Source organism: Oncorhynchus kisutch, linkage group LG25 (genome assembly GCF_002021735.2).
Source record: "Oncorhynchus kisutch isolate 150728-3 linkage group LG25, Okis_V2, whole genome shotgun sequence".
NCBI classification, from domain to species: domain Eukaryota; kingdom Metazoa; phylum Chordata; class Actinopteri; order Salmoniformes; family Salmonidae; genus Oncorhynchus; species Oncorhynchus kisutch.
Window position 1 is genome coordinate 18,982,566 of NC_034198.2, and position 21,209 is coordinate 19,003,774.

Genomic DNA, 21,209 nt, shown 5'->3' on the forward strand with positions numbered 1-21,209 from the left:
CACGCAGAAAACACCTCGAGAGATCATGAGAATGTTTTTCCCAACAGTTATGTAAATAAAGAGTGTCTAAAACAGAGCCCTGTAGAACACCTAATGGCCTCCATTATTTCAGTAACTGGAAGTTTTCCTTTATACCCTGGGCTTTAAACATGTATCATCTCTCACCCTAAGCTACAAGACTGTTTCGCAAGCACAGATTGGAATATGTTCCGGGATTCATCCAATACATTTGGATCCCATGCTCTTTCAATGGAAAGCTATGGTTTCTATGCAATTCCAGATTGCAATTCCAGATTGCAATTCCATGTCAACAGTCTTTGTTCAAGTTTCAGGCTTGATTCTTCCAAAACAAGGAAGAATTTTGAGTTTTGGTACCAGGAGTCACAGTTTGAAATCAATCTGTGGACGCGTGATGAAGAAGACTCGAACTTGCTAATTTTATTTTTCCATTGAACATACTTCTTTCTGTATGAAATATTATAGTTTATTTACATTTTAGGGTACCTGAGGATTAAATAGAAACGTAGTTTGGCTTGTTTTAACAAAGTTTAGTGGTATCTTTTTAGATTCCTTTGTCTGCATGTTGAACAAGTGGATGACTGAAATCAATGGCGCAAACTAAACTGACTTTTTGGGATATAAAGAAGGGTTTTATCTAAAAAAACGATCATGCATGTTGTAGCTGGGACCCTTGGGATTGCAAAATTTTCAAAAGGTATTTATTTAACCTTTTTGGGATAGGGGGCAGCATTTTTACTTTTGGATGAATAGTGTTCCCAGAGTGAACTGCCTCCTACTCTGTCCCAGATGCTAATATATGCATATTATTATTAGTATTGGATAGACAGTTTCTAAAACCGTTTGAATGATGTCTGTGAGTATAACAGAACTCATATGACAGGTGAAAACCTGAGAAAAATCCAACCAGGAAGTGGGACATCGGAGGTTTGTAGTTTTTCAAAGCTGGGCCTACCGAATACACATTGAGATATGGATAAAGTTGCACATCCTACGACTTCCACTAGATGTCAATCATCTTTAGAAACTTGAATGAGGATTCTACTATAATGGAGGGGCTCATGAGACCTCTTTGAGTCAGTGGTCTGGCAGAGTGCCTTGGTCTCATGACACGCGCTCCCGACAGAGTTAACACTCATTCCAGTGCTTTTCTGAAGACAAAGGAATTCTCCGGTTGGAACATTATTGATGTTTTATGATAAACACACCCTAAAGATTGATTCCATACATCGTTTGACATGTTTCTAAAGGACTGTAACAGAAATGTTCGAGTTTTTGTCTGGACGAAGTGCCTGCCCCTCATGAAGATGGAATATGCACATTATCGAACAAAACATACTTGTATTGTGTAACATGATGTCCTATGAGTGTCATCTGATGGAGATCATCAAAGGTTAGTGATTCATTTTATCTATATTTCTGCTTTTTGTGACTCCTATCTTTGGCTGGAAAAATGGCTGTGTTTTTTCGACTTGGCTATGACCTAACACAATCATATGTTGTGCTTTCGCTGTAAAGCATTTTTGAATTCGGACACAATGGGTAGATTAACAAGATGTTTATCTTTCATTTGCTGTATTGGACTTGTTAATGTGTGAAAGTTACATATTTCCCAAAAATATTTTTTGAATTTCACATGCTGCCTTTTCAGCGGAATGTTGTCGAGGGGTTCCGCTAGCGGAACGCCTGCCCTAGAAAGGTTCATCGCTATTTGTGATTTTATGAAGCCTGTGTAGGTTGAAAAATATGTTGATGTGGGGTGCCATCCTCAAACAATTGCATGGTATGCTTTCGCTGTAAAGCCTAATGTAAATAGGACAATGCAGTTAGATTAAACCATTTAAGCTTTTAACTGATATAAGATCATTGTATATTCATAAATGTTTAATATTACGATTATTTATTTTAATTGAGCGCCCTCCAATTTCACCGGATGTTGTCGACTGGTGTCCCGCTGACGGGACGCCTAGCCCTAAGTTCATTTATAAAGTTTGGTCGCAAATGGGTCTTCCAAATATACTTCCAAAGTTGTGGCAAAATGGCTTAAGGACATCAAAGTCAAGGTATTGGAGTGGCCATCACAAAGCCCTGACTTCAATCCTATAGAAAATTTGTGGGGAGGACTGAAAAAGCGTGTGTGAGCAAGGAGGCCTAGAAACCTGACTCAGTTACACCAGCTCTGCCAAGAGGAATTGGCCACAATTCACACAGCTTGTGGAAGGCTTCCCAAAACGTTTGCCCCAAGTTAAACAATTCAAAGGCAATGCTACCAAATACTATTAATACTACTATTTTCATTTGATCTATTTATTCAATTTTCTTACTTTAACAGCATTGTTAGGAAAGGGCTCGTAACTAAGCATTTCACTATAAAGTCTACACTTGTTGTATTCGGCGTATGTGAGAAATAAAATTTGATTTGATCCTGGTAGGCCTTGTTCCAAGGCTTTATACTGTGGTATTTAACCCTCACCCTGGTAGGCCTTGTTCTCTCTGCGTAGGGCATCTCCCTGTTCCAGAGCCTCTTCATGGGCCGTCTTCAGTTTGAAGAGCTCCGTGGCATGCTGTCTGCTCTCCTTCTGACAACCCTCCACCTCCAGCACCAGCTCCTCACACTTCTGCCTCCAGTCGCCCAGCTGCTTTTCCAAGATGCGCTGTTTCTTATCCAGCGCCTGGCCACAATTACTAGCCTGGAAGGAAGAACAATGAAGGCAGAAGGATTGGTCATTATCCCCCGCCAGCTACCATTTCTCAGTTATGACCAGTTAATAATTGATTACATTGATAAAGTAGGTTATTCAGCTCCTCTGCCATGTTTTAATGTGTCCTCTTACCTTCTCCAGGTCTATACAGAGGTCCTCCACCTCTCCCTGTAGTCTCTGCTTGGTCTTCTCCAGAGAGGAGCACTTAGCCTGGGTGGCCTCCACCGCCTCCTCAGCCTCCTGGAGCCGAGACGCCAGCTTCTTCCTGGAACACACACAAATGTCTGGATATGAAGGTGTGTGAGAGTGTGTCTCAATACCTTTACATACTTGTAGTATGTGACATTTTGAAAGTATGCTTTAGATGCCAGGATGTCATCCTAAGTTTGCCTTTTCATCCAGTACAATTCGCTGCATGCGATTGAAAAAGAGAATCAGCTGTTCAGACCCATGTGTGTTTGACAACACTCAGCTCAAAATCAGGGGATAGACTGTAGCAAAATGAATGAATGGCGGGAAACATGACACATTCTCAGTATGGTGAGCCTAGCATTTTATGTTTGTTGCTTACTGCGTGAATGTTTACTTCGCAGTATGATCTAAATAGTATGTCGTACGATTGGCACACAGTATGTTGTTGTAGTAAGAAGTAGGCACGTTTTTGGGTGTAACTCTCCCTTCTTGTCTTCTAGCTCAGTTGCGTTTGTGTGTGTTCTGTATACTAGTATGTGTCTTACTTGGTCTCCTCCAGTTCGTCCAAGTGCTGTATGGTGTCCGCCTCATGTTTGGTCCTCCAATGTGTGACCTCGGTGTTGAGTTTGGAGATGAAACGCTGCAGCTCCAGCTTGCTCTCCTGTTCCTCCTCCAGCTGTTCCTTCAACACCTCACACTCCTGACGCAGCCCTGCCAGACTGCTGGCCAGGGCCAGCTTAGACTGGGGACCGTGAAAAAGACACACACTGTCACATACACTGTAACACACTCCGGACGCAGCCCTGCCAGACTGCTGCCCAGGGCCAGCTTAGACTGGGGACTGTGAAAAAGACACACACTGTCACATACACTGTAACACACTCCGGACGCAGCCCTGCCAGACTGCTGCCCAGGGCCAGCTTAGACTGGGGGAGAGATGCACAGAAACTGTCGAAGACATCTGAAAGCTATAAGGATCCATAATGAAACATTGTGCGTCGGGAGGACACATATTTGGGACACATTGTAGCTGGGGATTTTAACAAGGCTAATCTGAAAACAAGACTCCCTAAATTTTATCAGCATATCGATTGCGCAACCAGGGCTGGAAAAACCTTGGATCACTGCTATTCTAACTTCTGCGACGCGTATAAGGCCCTCCCCCGCCCTCCTTTCGGAAAAGCTGACCACGACTCCATTTTGTTGCTCCCTGCCTACAGTCAGAAGCTAAAACAAAAGCTCCCGCGCTGAGGTCTGTTCAACGCTGGTCCGACCAATCTGATTCCACGCTCCAAGACTGCTTCCATCACGTGGACTGGGATATGTTTCGTATTGCGTCAAACAACAACATTGACGACTACGCTGATTCGGTGAGCGAGTTCATTAGAACGTGCGTTGAAGATGTCGTTCCCATATATGAGGTCATTCCGATGCTTAGATTCCTCAATTCTTATCAGTTATTGACACAACCCCCCCCCACCCCCCCCCCCCCCCCCCCCCCACACACACACACACACCACTGCCTGGTCCCACCTTGAGCTCCTCGTCCATCTGTTTCTTGATGTCTTCATGCTGGGTCACAATCAGGGTCTTGGAGCGACAGACCTGGCTGGCTCTGCTCTCTGCCTCCTCCAGCTGTCTGGCCAGGTCTGTGTTGTCGGCTAACATCACACGGAGAGAAGACAAGTTAGAGACACAACCAGGGGCTAGATTCTAATCAGATCCGTGCCAGCCGACACCCGCGTAGCGTTTTTCTTCCCCGGCAGTGTCGGAGGTCGAACTGCGCTAGAGCAGTCAAATCCACAAGCGGCTTGCAGCATTATACCTAAAGCGGACATTGCCATTGGTTGCATGGAGTCACATTAAGGGAAATCCCATGCAGCCTTCTTTAGTTCAAACACTGGAATGCGTAATCTACACCTCGATTACGCTGATAGAAATCCTCAATATTTGGTTTCATGATTTTCAATTTGAATGTGATTATTTTTTTATAGACCCTACACTTTCCTGTTCTGAACATCTAACGCAAGTGGGATGGGTGTGTCTTTGTGACTGACCACACAAGCAGCCTCTCACCGATTTGATATCTCTAATGTTACACCTTCGACACCACCAAAATACCCTCTTTGAGGGTGTCTGCTATCGCGGGTGAATGCTTGATCTGATTGAATCTAGGCCCAGGTGTGTTATCAACTACCAGAACATACAGGGGACAGAGACTGACTTGGTCGACTGGGTTTGTACCCGATTCAGCACTTTTACCATACAGCTAACCGATATAAACACACAAACACACACATATGATAGCTATGCTCACAGTGATTTTTAATACACAGAGCAAAGAAAGAGAGGACTCTTCACGGAATTCGCAGAGGGTTCATGACGGCACTTTATATGATACTTAATGACATTTTCCCTGCCGCATTCAAGGCCATCTGAGGCCAATAGGGGAGAAGCTGTAAATGATGTAGTTTCTTCTAGTGTGTCTGTTTCCCATTGCTCAGCACTGGACTGGGCTGAACTGAGTTTGGCTGGCGGTAGGCCAGTTGGTCTAAACTCAAGACTGTCATAAGGTCTTTGTTGCACCACAGCCCTGTTCGATCTGTGTCTACAGTCCTAGTGCTGACTAACTCTGTTCAATCTGTTTGTGTGAGTATTTGTACTCTGCACTCTAAGCCAAGTAGAGGGTTAAACCCGATTGAACTGAACATTGGAGACACGCCAAAGGCTTTGAGCTTTCACTTGGTTGTGTGTGCGAGGTTGTGTGTTTGCACTTGTACGTGCACCTGTGAGTCTGTTCCTGGCTACGTTGACCTCAGTCAGGGCTTTCTGCAGATCGTCTCCTCTGGTGTTGGCCTCAGAGAGCTGCTCCTCCAGCTTCCTCAGCTGGCTGTCTGTCGACACCTGGTGATAAGATGAAAACATGGCATTTCTAGGCACTTTGGCCATATTACATAGGCACTCACATGGCTGATTCTTTTTAGAGTGTGAAAGGTTTTGCAAGACACCTCCAAAAGCTTGATGTGGGTCACTGTGATAGAACGAATCGCTAACTCTCAGGGACAGCCTTCCCATCCGAGGTGTGACTAACCCTGACTTTCTGCAGGGTGTCCAGTGAGGCAGCAAGGTCCTCCAGCTCCATGCGTAGACTCTGTTTCTCCTTGTCCAGCTTGGCCCTGGTCCTCTGGAGACTCTCACACTGCTCTCCCAGCTCTGCCATCGCATCACCATGACGCTTCCTTAGAGACGCAGCCAGGGCCTCTGATTGGATAGAAGACTCCTCCAAGTCCCTTCTCAGACGCTGGAGCTCCGCCTCCCGCTTTTTATTTACTTCAATCTGAGGGGAGTGATGGAGGGAGTGAGAGGGGAAGGTCGAAGCTAGTCAATCCATTTACAATGGCTATGATTACTGTTACATTCCTCCCATTACTGGTCAAATGGAGTGACATGTGCCAATACATCTCAGGGTTACATGCTAGAGTGTGTTTGTCTGCATGTGTACCTGTGAAGCTGTGGCTCCCCCTGCCTCCTCCAGTCGGTCAGTAAGGTCATCCAGTTCTCTGGTCAGATCAGCTCTCTGCTTCTCCACCTACAAAACAAAGTCATTTGTAGTGTCTCATAATAGACTTAACAATTACAAATTAGTTGGCTAGAGGCCAGTGCTCATGCAAGATTTGTTTCTGGGTGCAATTGCATCAGAAACAGATCCGGCTCAGTTTATCACAAACAGTATCCTCTCCACACACAGTGACATCATCAAAGTGAGACTCTTGTCGGTGGGTTATATCTTCCTTGTGTGAACCAGCTGTGGTCATCTATGTAACAGCCTGAGAGCATCTAAAGCGACAAAACATTGATAGCTGCAGTTTTATGAATTAAATATGCTGGAAACACTGTAAAGATGTTGGTAAGTAAACATCCCTGCAGATTCGATCTGGACCCACCAAAATGATCCCACATCCTGTGATTGAAAGACACCAACAGGAAGTGACCTCCACAGGGTTCAGAGGTCAGGATCAGCGAACAGCAGGGAGGAGCATCCGTTGCAAAGTCCAAATATTGAGCGACTCCTCTTTCTTGGTCATCTACAGTAGCTACTACCAGCTCTGTGTTTCCAGGTAGAGAAGTGTAAATGATTTAAATGTCTATATAAAAATCTATGTTGTGCTAGACCAGACTAAGCATCATCTCCATAAATGTAATCTTCAAAGGACAATCACAATCAGAGTGGTAATGACAGGCTTGGGTGATGTTTATCTAAAACTTGAGGCATTTCCATTATAAAACCAGGCAACACATGTAACGGTTATAGTACTCTGAAACATATGGTCGTGAAATGCACAAACGATCAAAGCTTTAGATGTTCCAGTTGAACGGTGTTGTTGGTTTTATGTTGATCTTTTACTGCTGTTTTAAAGCTGTTGTGAATGTTGAGAGGGTCTGTAGCCCTTTCCACCAATCAAATGACCCAGTGGCCTCGTGGATGGAACGTTCTAAATGTTTTTCATACAAATTTAAAAATAAAAAAAATATCTGGTGTTTCTATGTCAAACAGTTTTTTGTTATATTTCAGTCTTCTGTGATGTACAGTTGAAGTCGGAAGTTAACATACACTTAGGTTGGAGTCATAAACTCGTTTTTCAACCACTCCACAAATGTCTTGTCAATATCAAACTAGTTTTGTCAAGTCAGTTAGGACATCTACTTTGTGCATGACACAAGTAATTTTTCCAACAATTGTTTACAGACAGATTATTTCACTTTTATAATTCACTGTATCATAATTCCAGTGGTTCAGAAGTTTACATACATTAAGTTGACTGTGCCTTTAAACAGCTTGGAAAATTCCAGAAAATGATGTCATAGCTTTAGAAGCTTCTGATAGGCTAATTGATCATTTGAGTCAATTGGCGGTGTACCTGTGGATGTATTTCAAGGGCTACCTTCAAACTTAGTGCCTCTTTGCTTGACATCATGGGAAAATCAAAAGAAATCAGCCAAGACCTCAGAAAAAAATTGTAGACCTCCACAAGTCTGCTTCATCCTTGGGAGCAATTTCCAAACGTCTGAAGGTACCACGTTCATCTGTAGAAACAATAGTATGCAAGTATAAACACCATGGGACCACGCAGCCGTCATACCGCTCAGGAAGGAGACGCGTTCTGTCTCCTAGAGATGAATGTACTTTGGTGCGAAAAGTGCAAATCAATCCCAGAACAACAGCAAAGGACCTTGTGAAGATGCTGGAGGAAACAGGTACAAAAGTATCTATGTCCACAGAAAAACGAGTCCTATATCAACATAACCAGAAAGGCTACTCAGCAAGGAAGAAGCCACTACTCCAACACCACCATAAAAAAGCCAGACTACGGTTTGCAACTGCACATGGGGACAAAGATTGTACTTTTTGGAGAAATATCGTCTGGTCTGATGAAACAAAAATAGAACTGTTTGGCCATAATGACCATCGTTATGTTTGGAAGAAAAAGGGGGATGCTTGCAAGCTGAAGAACACCATCCCAACGTGAAGCAATGTCACACCCTGACCATAGTTTGCTTTGTATTTTTCTATGTTTTGTTTGGTCAGGGTGTGATCTGAGTGGGCATTCTATGTTGGATGTCTAGTTTGTCTGTTTCTGTGTTTGGCCTGATATGGTTCTCAATCAGAGGCAGGTGTTAGTCGTTGTCTCTGATTGGGAGCCATATTTAGGTAGCCTGTTTTGTCATTTTGGGTTGTGGGTGATTGTTTATGTTAGTTGCTTGTGTCAGCACAGTTCTCATTATAACTTCACGGTCGTTATTCGTTTATTGTTTTGTATAGTTTGTGTTCAGTGCTCTCTTTAATAAAAAAATCATGAACACATACCCCGCTGCATTTTGGTCCACTCCTTACGACGATCGTGACAAGCAAGGGGGTGGCAGCATCACGTTGTGGGGTGCTTTGCTGCAGGAGGGGCTGGTGCACTTCACAAAATAGATGGCCGGGAAAATGAGGTGGATATATTGAAGCAACATCTCAAGACATCAGTCAGGATGTTAAAGCTTGGTTGCAAATGGGTCTTCCAAATGGACAATGACCCCAAGCATACTTCCAAAGTTGTGGCAAAAAGGCTTAAGGACAACAGAGTCAAGGTATTGGAGTGGCCATCCCAAAGCCCTGACCTCAACCTATAGAACATTTGTGGGCAGAACTGAAAAAGCATGTGCGAGCAATGAGGCTTACAAACCTGACTCGGTTACACCAGCTCTGTCAGGAGGAATGGGTCACAATTCACCCAACTTATTGTGGGAAACTTGTGGAACTCGTCCCGAAACATTTGACACAAGTTAAAGAATTTAAAGGCAAAGCTACCAAATACTAATTGAGTGTATGTAAACTTCTGACCCACTGGGAATGTGATGAAAGAAATAAAAGCTGAAATAAATAATTTTCTCTACTATTGTTCTCGCATTTCACGTTCTTAAAATAAAGTGGTGACTGACCGTAGACAGGGAATTTACTAGGATTTACTAGGATTAAATGTCAGGAATGTCAGGAATTGTGAAAAACTGAGTTTAAATGTATTTGGCTAAGGTGTATGTAAACTTCCAGCTTCAACTGTGTATAAAGTGTCATAATGGGATGCAAACTCAAAATGGAATATTTCAACTATATCTGACATGGAACAGTTATCTTATTTTCTTAAGACCATAACCATTTGTGTGAAGTGTACACTTTTGTTTCAAAGTACATTTGTTAAAGACTACTAAGAAACACTCTGATGTAGCCCACTGCAGTAGAAGGTTAAAGCTTCAGTCCACTGGTAGTGTTTGGTAGGCCACACTACCTCAAAGCCAAGTGTGTTTGTCCATGTACAGTATTTCTGCCTGCTTCATGATATTCTACATTATCTATTTTCTGTATGGTCTTCCTCTTGACATGGTTAATCAGAGCTCAAAGTGAAAACAGACTAATCTCATTTCAGCTCCAACCAAGCAGAGGGATCTCATCTTTCAGTTTCCTGTGCACTCACCCTTCCCCACTCTACCACTATAGCTCCCTATCTCTGTCTCGCCCGTGCACTCTGACCTCTGACCTGTTTCTGTCATCACTCTCGTCCAGTCCATGGACAGTGTCAACAGCTACTTCAGCTCAATACACTTCACAACCGTTCCCTTTCTGTTGTAAACGAAAGAGGTTAAAGGAAGGTCAGCTTTGTCTTAGTCCATGTGGAATGGCAGACAACTCTTGTTTGCATGAGAGTGTCCGGGAGTTTGGGTGAGCGTGTGTGTGTGTCCGACATTCCACTGGGGAGAAGATTCCATGGAAAACAGTACCAGGAGATAGTGCCGGCACTATCTCCTCATCTCTCCCTACCTGAGCTGAGCCAGACAATGGACAGTCTGTCTGCAGCGCTGGTATGTGTGTTAGAGACACTGAGATAAAGCTTTACAAGTCTCTGCCTGTCTCTCTCTCACACTCTGCTGGCTTTAATAGGAGGCAGGGGGAGCACAGGGCTATTAGTTAAGTATACCACCCAGTGTGTGTGTGTGTGCCACCCAGAGCTAGGGAAGAAGTGTGCAAACAGCCTAAAGGGACTGGATGTCACTCCATTCACCACCAGTGAGGATGAAAAATGTATGTTTCTATCTCTGGCCTGCTTATTGCCACAGTGGGATCGCAGCAGGGTCGGTCTCTCTAAAATACACACAAAACTCAAGTCTCGTTTCACATAAGAAGGTGTTAACAATCTCCTCCTACTGTTAAGTGAACAATCTTCTCTTCTACAAGGGATTGGTTTGACATGGACTAAGCTCAGAGTTTTAAACCCCGTTTATAGCCTTAACATACAAATATACCAGATGCCTTTTGGCCACCTTGGCATACTGAAGAAGGAGAGCGAAAAAATTATCCTTGTCCATTACTTCTGTCACGCTCGTGCGGAGCAAGGTGGAGGAGTGTGTGTGTGTGTGTGTCCATTTGTGTTTTCATGCGTGTTTGGAATGGTCGGATGTAGGGGCTCTGTTTGCCTCCGGGGCTGCTCTGTGAGTTAACCAGAAACACTAGGGCTTTCCTCTCATTTATTATCACAGGTGCAGCTGATTTGGGGTAACCACCAGAGGCACGGGACAGACCTATTTACCCCACCAGCATGCCAAACACCAGGTCCCCCAAACCCCGTCACTCCCATTTGCCTCAATCCCACTTCCCTACTCCAACTGAACCCTCCACTACCCTTCCTGTCTGAAATCAACCTCTCACCTTACTGATTCTTCTCTATTTCATTCTCCAAACCTAACTCCCTTCCCCAGTATTCCTCCTTCTCTCTCCTTGACTTCCCTTCCAAGGTTTCAATCCTATGACAACTCCTAGCTGCACCACATCTCAGAGTATTACAGCCGGGCAAAGCTCATCTCATCCCACAGCACCTTGGACTGCTCTAGTCTTTGACTGATATGTGATACAGGACTCTCCCTCAGGAAGCTCCGCCATCCAACACCACAAACATTCACTCGGACAGTTCAGGACATGCCTTGCATGCCTTGCACTGACCACAGTAGACAGCAGGACATGCCTTGCACTGACCACAGTAGACCGCAGTACTGGCCACAGCACCTCCAAACATAACGCTAACTCTAGCACACACCCCTATAACACTAATGACAGCCCAACTCCAGTGAGTTATGGATGCAATAGGTTTGATAGAGTTAGGTGATAATGTAGGGGTTACAGTACTGGACCAGTGACAGATGTACTGTACCTTGGCTCTCATGGTTCTTTCTGTCTCCAGTTCCTCCTCCAGCTCCTCGATACGGACCTACAGAGAGCCGAGAGAGCATTGTCCTCATTACATGCATGTGCTAGCATTTCATAGAATCACTGCAACTTTCTGACAGATTTGAATAATTCCCATTGTCCCAGTAAACCTACATAGTCTGCAGAAATACAATGTTTTGTCTGGGCAAATAAGAGGCACTACCCCATTGTTGGTTTGCTATTTCAGGGCAGTAGGTTTGTGGTGAGAGATATTCTCATTCTCTGTATTTCTCCCTGGGTTGGTTCAGCATGCCAGTGGTTTTTTTTCTTCACAGCAGGAATGTCAGCAGCAGCAGTAGCCTCCATCATTATTTCTACTCTGACCCTCAGACTGAGTCTGCATGGGACTGGGCTTTCGTATCAGGTCAGTCAGCTCAACAGAGAATATCAACTGTCATTTCACATTATCTTTCATTCATACATGGCGGCCCAACGGGTGGGATGACAGTAATGAAGGATTTCACTTCATGAAATTATCGGGTTCATGTTGCAATATTTGATTATATTATAATTGTTACTATAGCTGAATGATTTATTGCACTTTTATCATTAATATATGACATCTATGACATACAATTGTAGGCTATTATTGCTTCAGTATAGATGCAATGTCATGCAGCTTCTTATCACACTAATGGATCTCTAAGTACATTTCAGTTTTCCCAATATTATAACTTAATTCACTGACACACAGGTTGTTTATGCCCTTTTGACACAAACGTATTGCTAGAGTTTATAAACATTGCAGTCTTCAGGCTCCAAGTCATGTCATGTTCTGTGGTATCTACAGCTCCATCTTGTCTCAGTGTCAGGAAGTGTGTCTAACATGTACCGTATAGCCCCAGGACATCACACACATAGCCAACTCTCTCACTACTAACCACAAAACGCAGAGACTTGGGGAAACACCAAACAAAGTTCCAAACTCTACACACACAGGCAGGGTCATAACTTTCAATATCTCAATATCTCAATCACACTCCTTTTTTTATGTACAGCAATGACCTGGGAAATAGCTACAGGAGAGAGGAAGAATGAGCCAATTGGAAGCTGGGGATTATTAGGTGACCATGAGGGCCAAATTGGAAATTTAGCCAAGACACCGGGTTTAACACCATACTCTCACAATAAGTGCCATGGGATCTTTAGTGACCACAGCGAGACAGGACACCCGTTTAACATTCCATCTGAAAGATGGTGTCCTACACAGGGCAATGTCCCCAACCACTTCCCAGGGGCATTGAGATATTTTTTTTAGACCAGAGGAAAGAGTGCCTCCTACTGGCACTCGAACACCACTTCCAGCAGCATCTGGTCTCCCATCAAGGACCAACCTTACATAGCTTCAGAGGAAAGCTAGGAGTGGGATGCAGGGTGCTAACCTTCCCCAACCAGAAACTGTGGATTGATGGCAGCATTCGCGCAAAACTGAAAGCACGAACCATTGCTTTTAATCAGGGCAAGGCAACCAAAATCATGACCGAATACAAACAGTTTAGCTATTCCCTCCGCAAGGCAATCAAACAAGCTAAGCGTCAGTATAGAGACAAAGTAGAGTTGCAATTCAACAGCTCAGACATGAGGTATGTGGCAGGGTCTACAGTCAATCACGGACTACAAAAAGAAAACCAGCCTCGTCGTGGGCCATGATGTCTTGCTCCCAGACAAACTAAATAACTTCTTTGCTCGCTTTGAGGACAATACAGTGCCACCGACACGGCACGCTACCAAAACCTGCTGGCTCTCCTCTGTGGCCAACGTGAGTAAAACATTTAAACGTGTTAACCCTTGCAAGGCTGCCGACCCAGACGGCATCCCTAGCTGCGCCCTCAGAGCATGCGCAGACCAGCTGGCTGGTGTGTTTACAGACATTCAATCAATCTTCATCCCAGTCTGCTGTTCCCACATGCTTCAAGAGGGCCACCATTGTTCCTGATCCCAAGAAAGCTAAGGTAACTGAGCTAAATGACTATCGCCCAGTAGCACTCACTTCCGTCATCATGAAGTGCTTTGAGAGACTAGTAAAGGACCATATCACCTCCACCCTACCTTACACCCTAGACCCACTCCAATTTGCTTACCGCCCCAGTAGGTCCACAGACGACACAATCACACTGCACACTGCCCTAACCCATCTGGACAAGAGGAATACCTATGTAAGAATGCTGTTCATCGACTACAGCTCGACCCCGCCCTGTGCAACTGGGTCCTGGACTTCCTGACGGGCCGCCCCCAGGTGGTGAGGGTAGGAAATAACATCTCCACCCCGCTGATCCTCAACACTGGGACCCCACAGGGTGCGTTCTCAGCCCTCTCCTGTTTTCCCTGTTCACCCATGACTGCGTGGCCATGCACGCCTCCAACTCAATCATCAAGTTTGCAGACGACACTACAGTGGTAGGCTTGATTACCAACAACGACGAGACGGCCTACAGGAAGGAGGTGAGGGCCATCGGAGTGTGGTGTAACCTCACACTCAATGTCAACAAAACAGAGGAGATGATCGTGGACTTAAGGAAACAGCAGAGGGCGCATCCCCTATCCACATCGACGGGACAGTAGTGGAGAAGGTGGAAAGTTTTAAGTTCCTCGGTGTACACATCCCGGAAAAACTGAAATGGTTCACCCATACAGACAGCGTAGTGAAGAAGGCGCAGCCACCAAAAACACTCACAAACTTTTACAGATGCACAATCGAGAGCATCCTGTCGGGCTGTATCACCGCCTGTTATGGCAACTGCTCCGCCCCCAACCGTAAGGATCTCCAGAGGGTAGTGAGGTCTGCACAATGCATGACCGCGGGCAAACTACCTGCCCTCCAGGACACCTACACCATCCGATGTCACAGGAAGGCCAAAAAGATCATCAAGGACAATAACCACTCGAGCCACAGCCTGTTCACCTCGCTATCATTCAGAAGGCGAGGTCAGTACAGGTGCATCAAAGCTGGGACCGAGAGACTGAAAAACAGCTTCTATCTCAAGGCCAGCAGACTTGATCAATCACTAACATTGAGTGGCTGCTGTCAACATACTGACTCATCTCTAGCCACTTTAATAATATAAAATTGGATGTAATAAATGTATCACTAGCCACTTTAAACAATGCCACTTTATATAATGTTTTCATACCCTACATTACTCATCTCATATGTATACACTGTACTCTATACCATTTACTGCATCTTGCCTATGCCGTTCGGCCATCGCTCATCCATATATTTTTATGTACATATTCTTATTCATTCCTTTACACTTGTGTGTGTATAAGGTAGTTGTTGTGAAATTGTTAGATTACTTGTTAGATATTACTGCATGGTCAGAACTAGAAGCACAAGCATTTCGCCTCACTCGATTTAACATTTGCTAACCATGTGTATGTGACAAGTACAATTTGATTTGGTATGCTGCTGGCCCTAATCATCTCTAAGTCAAATTAGTTTTAGTGATGACAGTAAACCGGTATAATACATGCAAATATTTCAACAATACTCTACAGGTAGCAAAACAACCAGGAGGCTAGTCATTCAGATAACATCGGTATAACTTTAGCTAATAACATTCAAGCTTCCTATGAAAGGCACAGGCCCACACAAACGTTTAAGAGCATGCAAAAAGAAAGAGGAGAGGAGGATAAAAGAGAGCGAGCGAGCGAGAGAAAAGTGGTGTAGAAACTCACGTGCCAGCGCAGGACCTCAGCAGAGAGCACAGCCATGGTGAGGCAGCAGCAGCCCAACTGACTGACTGACTCTCCCCAACACTCTCTCTCTCTCACACACACACATACCGACACACACACATGCTGCTGTGCTCCACTCAGCCGAGTCGCTTCTCCTCGGGCATTCTACACTCCACACTTCCTGACACACACACAGAGAGAGAGTAGCAGAGCTCCCCGACTGCTCTATTTAATACCTTGTTTCTGTTACTGTTACTTCTCCCCCGGTCAACTTTGCCTGAAACTGTTATCGCTAATATTTTGATACAATAATACTGCCCTGTAGAATAACAGTTTGTTGGACCACCTGTTTTTTTCCTTCTGAACATGCCTGGGAACTGCTGTACTGGCACACGATTGTGTTTTACCACAGTAAGTCCATTTCAGCTCAATCTAATAAGCATAAGATACCGCAAAAGGAAACAAAACCGTTAGCCCATTATTACAGTGGACTTTTGGACGGTCTGATATCTGAAATTGCACTTAAACTTTCCACATTAGGGGATTTTTTCCCCAGTGCAACTCTCCACCATTTTAAATTGAGCATAAATTGCAATCACATGTGAGTTGAGCCTGATGGCTCGGTGATTGTATCTGAGGGGTATTCTATAGCGTGGGCAGCTATATCCTGTCAACCCCCCTCAGAGAGCCCTCTGAGAGGGGAACCAGACCAGAGGCTGAACGATTAGTCTCTCCTGGCACACGCCTACCACTGCTCCTGCATCAAACTAACCTCATTACAGACTCTACTCCTATCAATAGAACTCTCCATACTGTCCACGTACGTATGCTCTGATCATTTCAGACTCTAAGCTCGAAAAGTTCTGGAATAAGAACCCTTTGTTTTGTTTTAAAAAAAACTTTTTTAAAACGCCTTCAGATGGAGCTGTAGCTACCATGGCAATGCCCTGGTGATTTCATTGACTGGAGCGATGACCAGGTAATTCAAGGTCTTTACCTCATCAGTCTCTATCTGGAACCTAAAAGGGTTCTTCAGCTGTCCCCATAGTAGAACCCTTTGAATAACCCTTTTTGGTTGCAGGCAGAACCCTTTTGGTTCCTTGTACAACCCTTTCCACTGAGAGTTCTATATGGAACCAAAAACGCTTACCCTATGGGGGATAGCCGAAGAACCATTTTGGAACCCTTTTTTCTAAGAGTGTAGCTGAGGACAGGTCAAAATCATATTATTAAAAACGATGTGCTCTGTGTACAGTAGCCAGGTGGCTGAGGGCCTGGCTCCTGTCCTGTGTTACTTTTGCACACGTACTGGACATGCAAACACACATCTGCTTTAAAGCAAAACAGAAAAATACTGGTCACAAACTAGTTCATGATGATTGACTTGACCTCTGACCTCACACAAGGATCCCTTTTCAGTCCGCTAGAATTGCTTTATTATAAACACCATAAAACCAGCCATTAAACATCTCCCTCCTCCGAGATGGAAGTGAATAGCATGCATCTGCTCGCCCCATTCTACAACTGCATTCATATCGTGTCTGCCAAAGCTGCTTTGAACTGTAGAGGAGTAGTGGGAGCTCCATCATCATAGGTCTTCACTAGCCAACTCTCCCCCACGTACACAATATAAATACAGAACATTGCACTGTAAAGTACGCAAGCTGTTCAGAGCTATCGCAAAGCTATTCAGAGCTATCGCAAAGCTATTCAGAGCTATCGCAAAGCTATTCAGAGCTATCGCAAAGCTATTCAGAGCTATCGCAAAGCTATTCAGAGCTATCGCAAAGCTGTTCAGAGCTATCGCAAAGCTGTTCAGAGCTATCGCAAAGCTGTTCAGAGCTATCGCAAAGCTGTTCAGAGCTATCGCAAAGCTGTTCAGAGCTATCGCAAAGCTGTTCAGAGCTATCGCAAAGCTGTTCAGAGCTATCGCAAAGCTATTCAGAGCTATCGCAAAGCTATTCAGAGCTATCGCAAAGCTATTCAGAGTTATCGCAAAGCTGTTCAGAGCTATCGCAAAGCTGTTCAGAGCTATCGCAAAGCTATTCAGAGCTATCTCTTTGAGCTACAACTCTCCTAAGAAGCAGCTGAAATGCATAACTGCTACCCCCAGCAGTACATTGTGCTTTAACTGTACTGTAGGGGGGGAAGATAGCTACATCATAAATGAGATGTCTCTTTGATTTCCTGTGAGCTATAATGCTGTCTTGGGAATCTTGATATATTCATGTGACCTTTATATTTAAACCACACGCGAGTGGGCGAGCAATAATCTGGTCTTTTGTTCAGCGCTGGCCTGGCCTGGACACCTGCATCTTTATCTGTGGGAGGAGATGCTGATCATGATCCAAACACACACACACACACACAGGCTTCATTGATGGGATAATGCCAGGGCTACAGTAAATGTGAAAACATGACCACTCTCACCGACACACCGATCGTCTTTCAGTCCCTCGTTCACCCAGCAGACAGACAAAGACAGTCTTTATTCCTCTGTTCTTTCCCAACCTCTGGATAGAGGATCAAGGAACTGGAGTTATCCATGGATCTCAGGAGGAGTTTACCTGATCTGCCCTTTTTGCTTTTACCACTCTCTCTTTTTCCTCAATCTGTCGCTCTGTTTCTCTCTTGGTTTCTCTTTCCATCTCTGTCTTTCTTTCTCTCTGCATCTCTGTGTGTCTCTCTCTGTTTCTTTTCTTGGCTCTCTTTCCGTCCGTCTGTTTATCTGCAACTCTTTCAGTGTCTCTCTCAATCTCATTCTTTTGCATGAAGGAACAGCGCCAGACAAAACACATGTTCATCTGCAAGTTCCAGTGGTGGAGAGAGATAATCGTGTTGGAGCGACAGTATGCCACTGCTTGTCAACGTTGTTCCCGTAACCTTGTCTTCCGTGGGCCTTTTCATCATTTTGGGGTCGACAGGTAGTCTAGCGGTTAAGAGTGTTGAGCCAGTAACCGAAAGGTTGTTGGTTTGAATCCCTGAGCTGACAACATGAACAAAATCTGCCGATGTGCATTTAACCCTAATTGACCCTGTAAGTCACTCACTGGAGAAGAGTGTCTGCAAAAATGTAATGCAATGACAACTGCAAATAGTACAATAAAACCAAACGCCCTGTTAAAGTAATCATTTCAGCGTTATTACGTGCTCATTCAGGCATTTATGCCAGATATAAGAACTGAATGACCTGAATGTTATTTTAGTTGCGTAGGCACTGTTGAATCAAAAAGAAAATGCAACCTCTTTCCCAATCATTGACATACTTCTGGACTGAATGTGGAAACACAACAAGCTGCAGGGCGCATAGTTTTTTTTTGTATCTTCTGAGGACATGAAGCCCATTTACATAGTGCAAAGTATCTGCAAATCAGACACTATAATGACTTGTTTATAAAACATTATTTCACTAGGAAGGCTCTTGTGATTTTGAAGTGCATCTTTGCAAACCGTAACCTGAACGGAGAAGTCAAAGGGCAAATGTCTACACAGCATATATCCACAGAGAGTGAAGGAGTTAACTCTCTAAGAGAGGCCAGGCTATAGATGTTTATCAGTTCAGATGAAGGAGTTAACTCTCTAAGAGATGCCAGGCTATAGATGTTTATCAGTTCAGATGAAGGATGTGTGTTTTTACCAGCTCCTCATTCTCCTGACAGGCAGGGGGCTGTGAAACCAGCCCACCAATCAGAGGACAGAACACAGCCGTGGTGCTGAAAAGTAGGAATGCAGATCTCTCCTTGACATCCCGACCGGGAGCAACCCCCTTCAATCTTACCCCTCAAATCCACCTCACCACCCCCCCCCCCCCTTAATCCCCCCAGTCCTCCCACTCTCTCCGACACGTCTTAATGCCTCCCGACCCCTGACCCTACACCCCCTCTTCCAACTCAACCCATCACCCTCCCCCTCGCCACCTCACAATATGTCTCAATGCCTCCTACCCCTGACCCCAACTCCCTTTAAAGTCCTTCAAACCCACAACATTACCCCTCTCCCCTCCCACCCCTCAATATCTCCACTCGAACACCCCTTCATCTCCAGTCTGGGTCCAACCTGCAGCTCCTTGTTCCTCCTATGCAGGCTGATGTTAAGGGCCTCTTCTGCCTCCAGCTTGGTACTGGTGCTGGTTATCTCCACATCTCTCCTTGAGAAAGAGAGAGAGAATATATCAATATCATCATACCTTTTCCACAGTAAACTGCCCTGTGAGGGGACATGCTCAGCAGAGAGAATGAGTGGCAGACCTCGTTTGATCCTGGTGGTGCAACAAGGTGACTCACTCATTTGATTGGCATTCACAAGTGAGAATAATATTGTGCAACGAGGATGAATGACTTCAAGAACCCCCTCTTCCTTTGAAAATGAAAATGTTTTTTTGTTGTTGTGAGAAACAGAGGTGTGTGAGTGAAAGAGAAGGAGGGAAGGAAAGGGGGGAAATTAATGATTGACATCTGACGTCAAGGCCTAGTTCTGTTTTGGTAATGAAAATGTTATTGCGTTTATGTCCTGTATGTCACAGCTGGTTCTACTCTCCAGGTAAAGGTCAGAGAACACCTTCCTCCATTCAGCCTCATATTACTGAGAGGCACATACCAACAAGTTAGGACATTACTGAAACCCTGGCCCGAGGCCCTGAGCCCTTAAAATCTAGATAACGGTCCTCTGCACTACTGATATCATGTTATAACCTCCACCAGGCATCTGTTTTGCTGCAAGCCAGGGACATGCAATCCAAATGTCTGCAAGCAGCAAACCAAATACTGTTTTTTTTTTTTCATTACTTGGATGCTGAACAGATATCATATGGCTGATATAGTATGCAGATGCAATTCCTTAGCAAAGACGTCAGTTGACAACACCTGGACTGTCGGTCTGCCAATTTCCCTTGTTTTGGTTGAGGATAAGATGGGTATTTCAACAGACTATAACAGACTTTTCAACAGACCAGTCCCAACTCTATTGGGTCTATGAAAAAACTAAGCCACTGTATTATATTTCTCTCTATAAATATCTCATATCTCTGTAACTCATTGTCTAGAAGTTGTAATTGAACTCTTCAACTGTTACTTTTTCAATGATTTGCCATTGTCTATAACAGGGACGTCTAGCCCCACTAAAATATTAATTAGCCCCCCCCCTAAATAAATCAATATATCAGTCAATATATTTTCTTTGTAAATCCTTTTTTTCGGCTGTTGATGCAGAGAATGCTGCACACGCTAGTGACCGTTAGGCCTACTCGTAGCTAACATTTTGGTTAACGTTACCTACTTCTGTGGCTTGAGACTGCTTGCTAACAGTAAACGGACAGGAGAGGGAGAGAGTTCATTACTATGAACTTTGGTCATAATCAAAGCTTTGTTAACCAACATGTTTTTACGTGAGGCTGCCTACAATGTAAGCCGTTGCGAGCTACCTAACGGTAACGTTAACTTATGTTGAATTTAAAAGACACCGTTATGTGGCGATGATATCTAATTAACGTTGTATTTAATGTAGTTTTGCTATCTGTGCCAGGCTATAAATGAGACCGAGGACGTAACATCATGAACATATCTTTTCATACTCAATTTCTTTCATTCAGTAGGCCATTGCAAAACAATTCTCAGTAGGTCATGTGTAGAAAAGGCGACAGTGTTGATCGCAAAGTTATTATATTATCCTCAATTTCTCAACTGTCGGCTAGCTAACGACGAATGTCAGCTGGATATATGGACATTTTTCAAGAGAGGCAATGCCAGCAGCTATGCCGAAGGCCAATCCGGTGGGAAATGAAGATTTTACCAGTTCAAACAAATGATTAATCACCTATTAAGCCT

The 21,209-nt window shown here is 44.3% G+C and overlaps 1 protein-coding gene across 3 annotated transcripts in view; it reads right to left on the reverse strand.

The window, feature by feature from the left end:
- The window catches only part of LOC109870412 (myosin-16), a 47,161-nt gene that overhangs the window by 3,586 nt on the left and 22,366 nt on the right, over positions 1 to 21,209 (reverse strand). For all 3 annotated transcript variants that reach the window (XM_020460916.2, XM_020460914.2, XM_020460915.2), the window contains 9 exons: positions 19,444 to 19,534; positions 11,654 to 11,710; positions 6,415 to 6,501; positions 6,004 to 6,249; positions 5,699 to 5,816; positions 4,446 to 4,573; positions 3,458 to 3,654; positions 2,853 to 2,985; positions 2,492 to 2,708 (listed from right to left, as the gene is read on the reverse strand). In XM_020460916.2, coding sequence (XP_020316505.1) covers positions 2,492 to 2,708; positions 2,853 to 2,985; positions 3,458 to 3,654; positions 4,446 to 4,573; positions 5,699 to 5,816; positions 6,004 to 6,249; positions 6,415 to 6,501; positions 11,654 to 11,710; positions 19,444 to 19,534 — 1,274 coding nt within the window. The remainder of the gene's footprint in view (positions 1 to 2,491; positions 2,709 to 2,852; positions 2,986 to 3,457; positions 3,655 to 4,445; positions 4,574 to 5,698; positions 5,817 to 6,003; positions 6,250 to 6,414; positions 6,502 to 11,653; positions 11,711 to 19,443; positions 19,535 to 21,209) is intronic.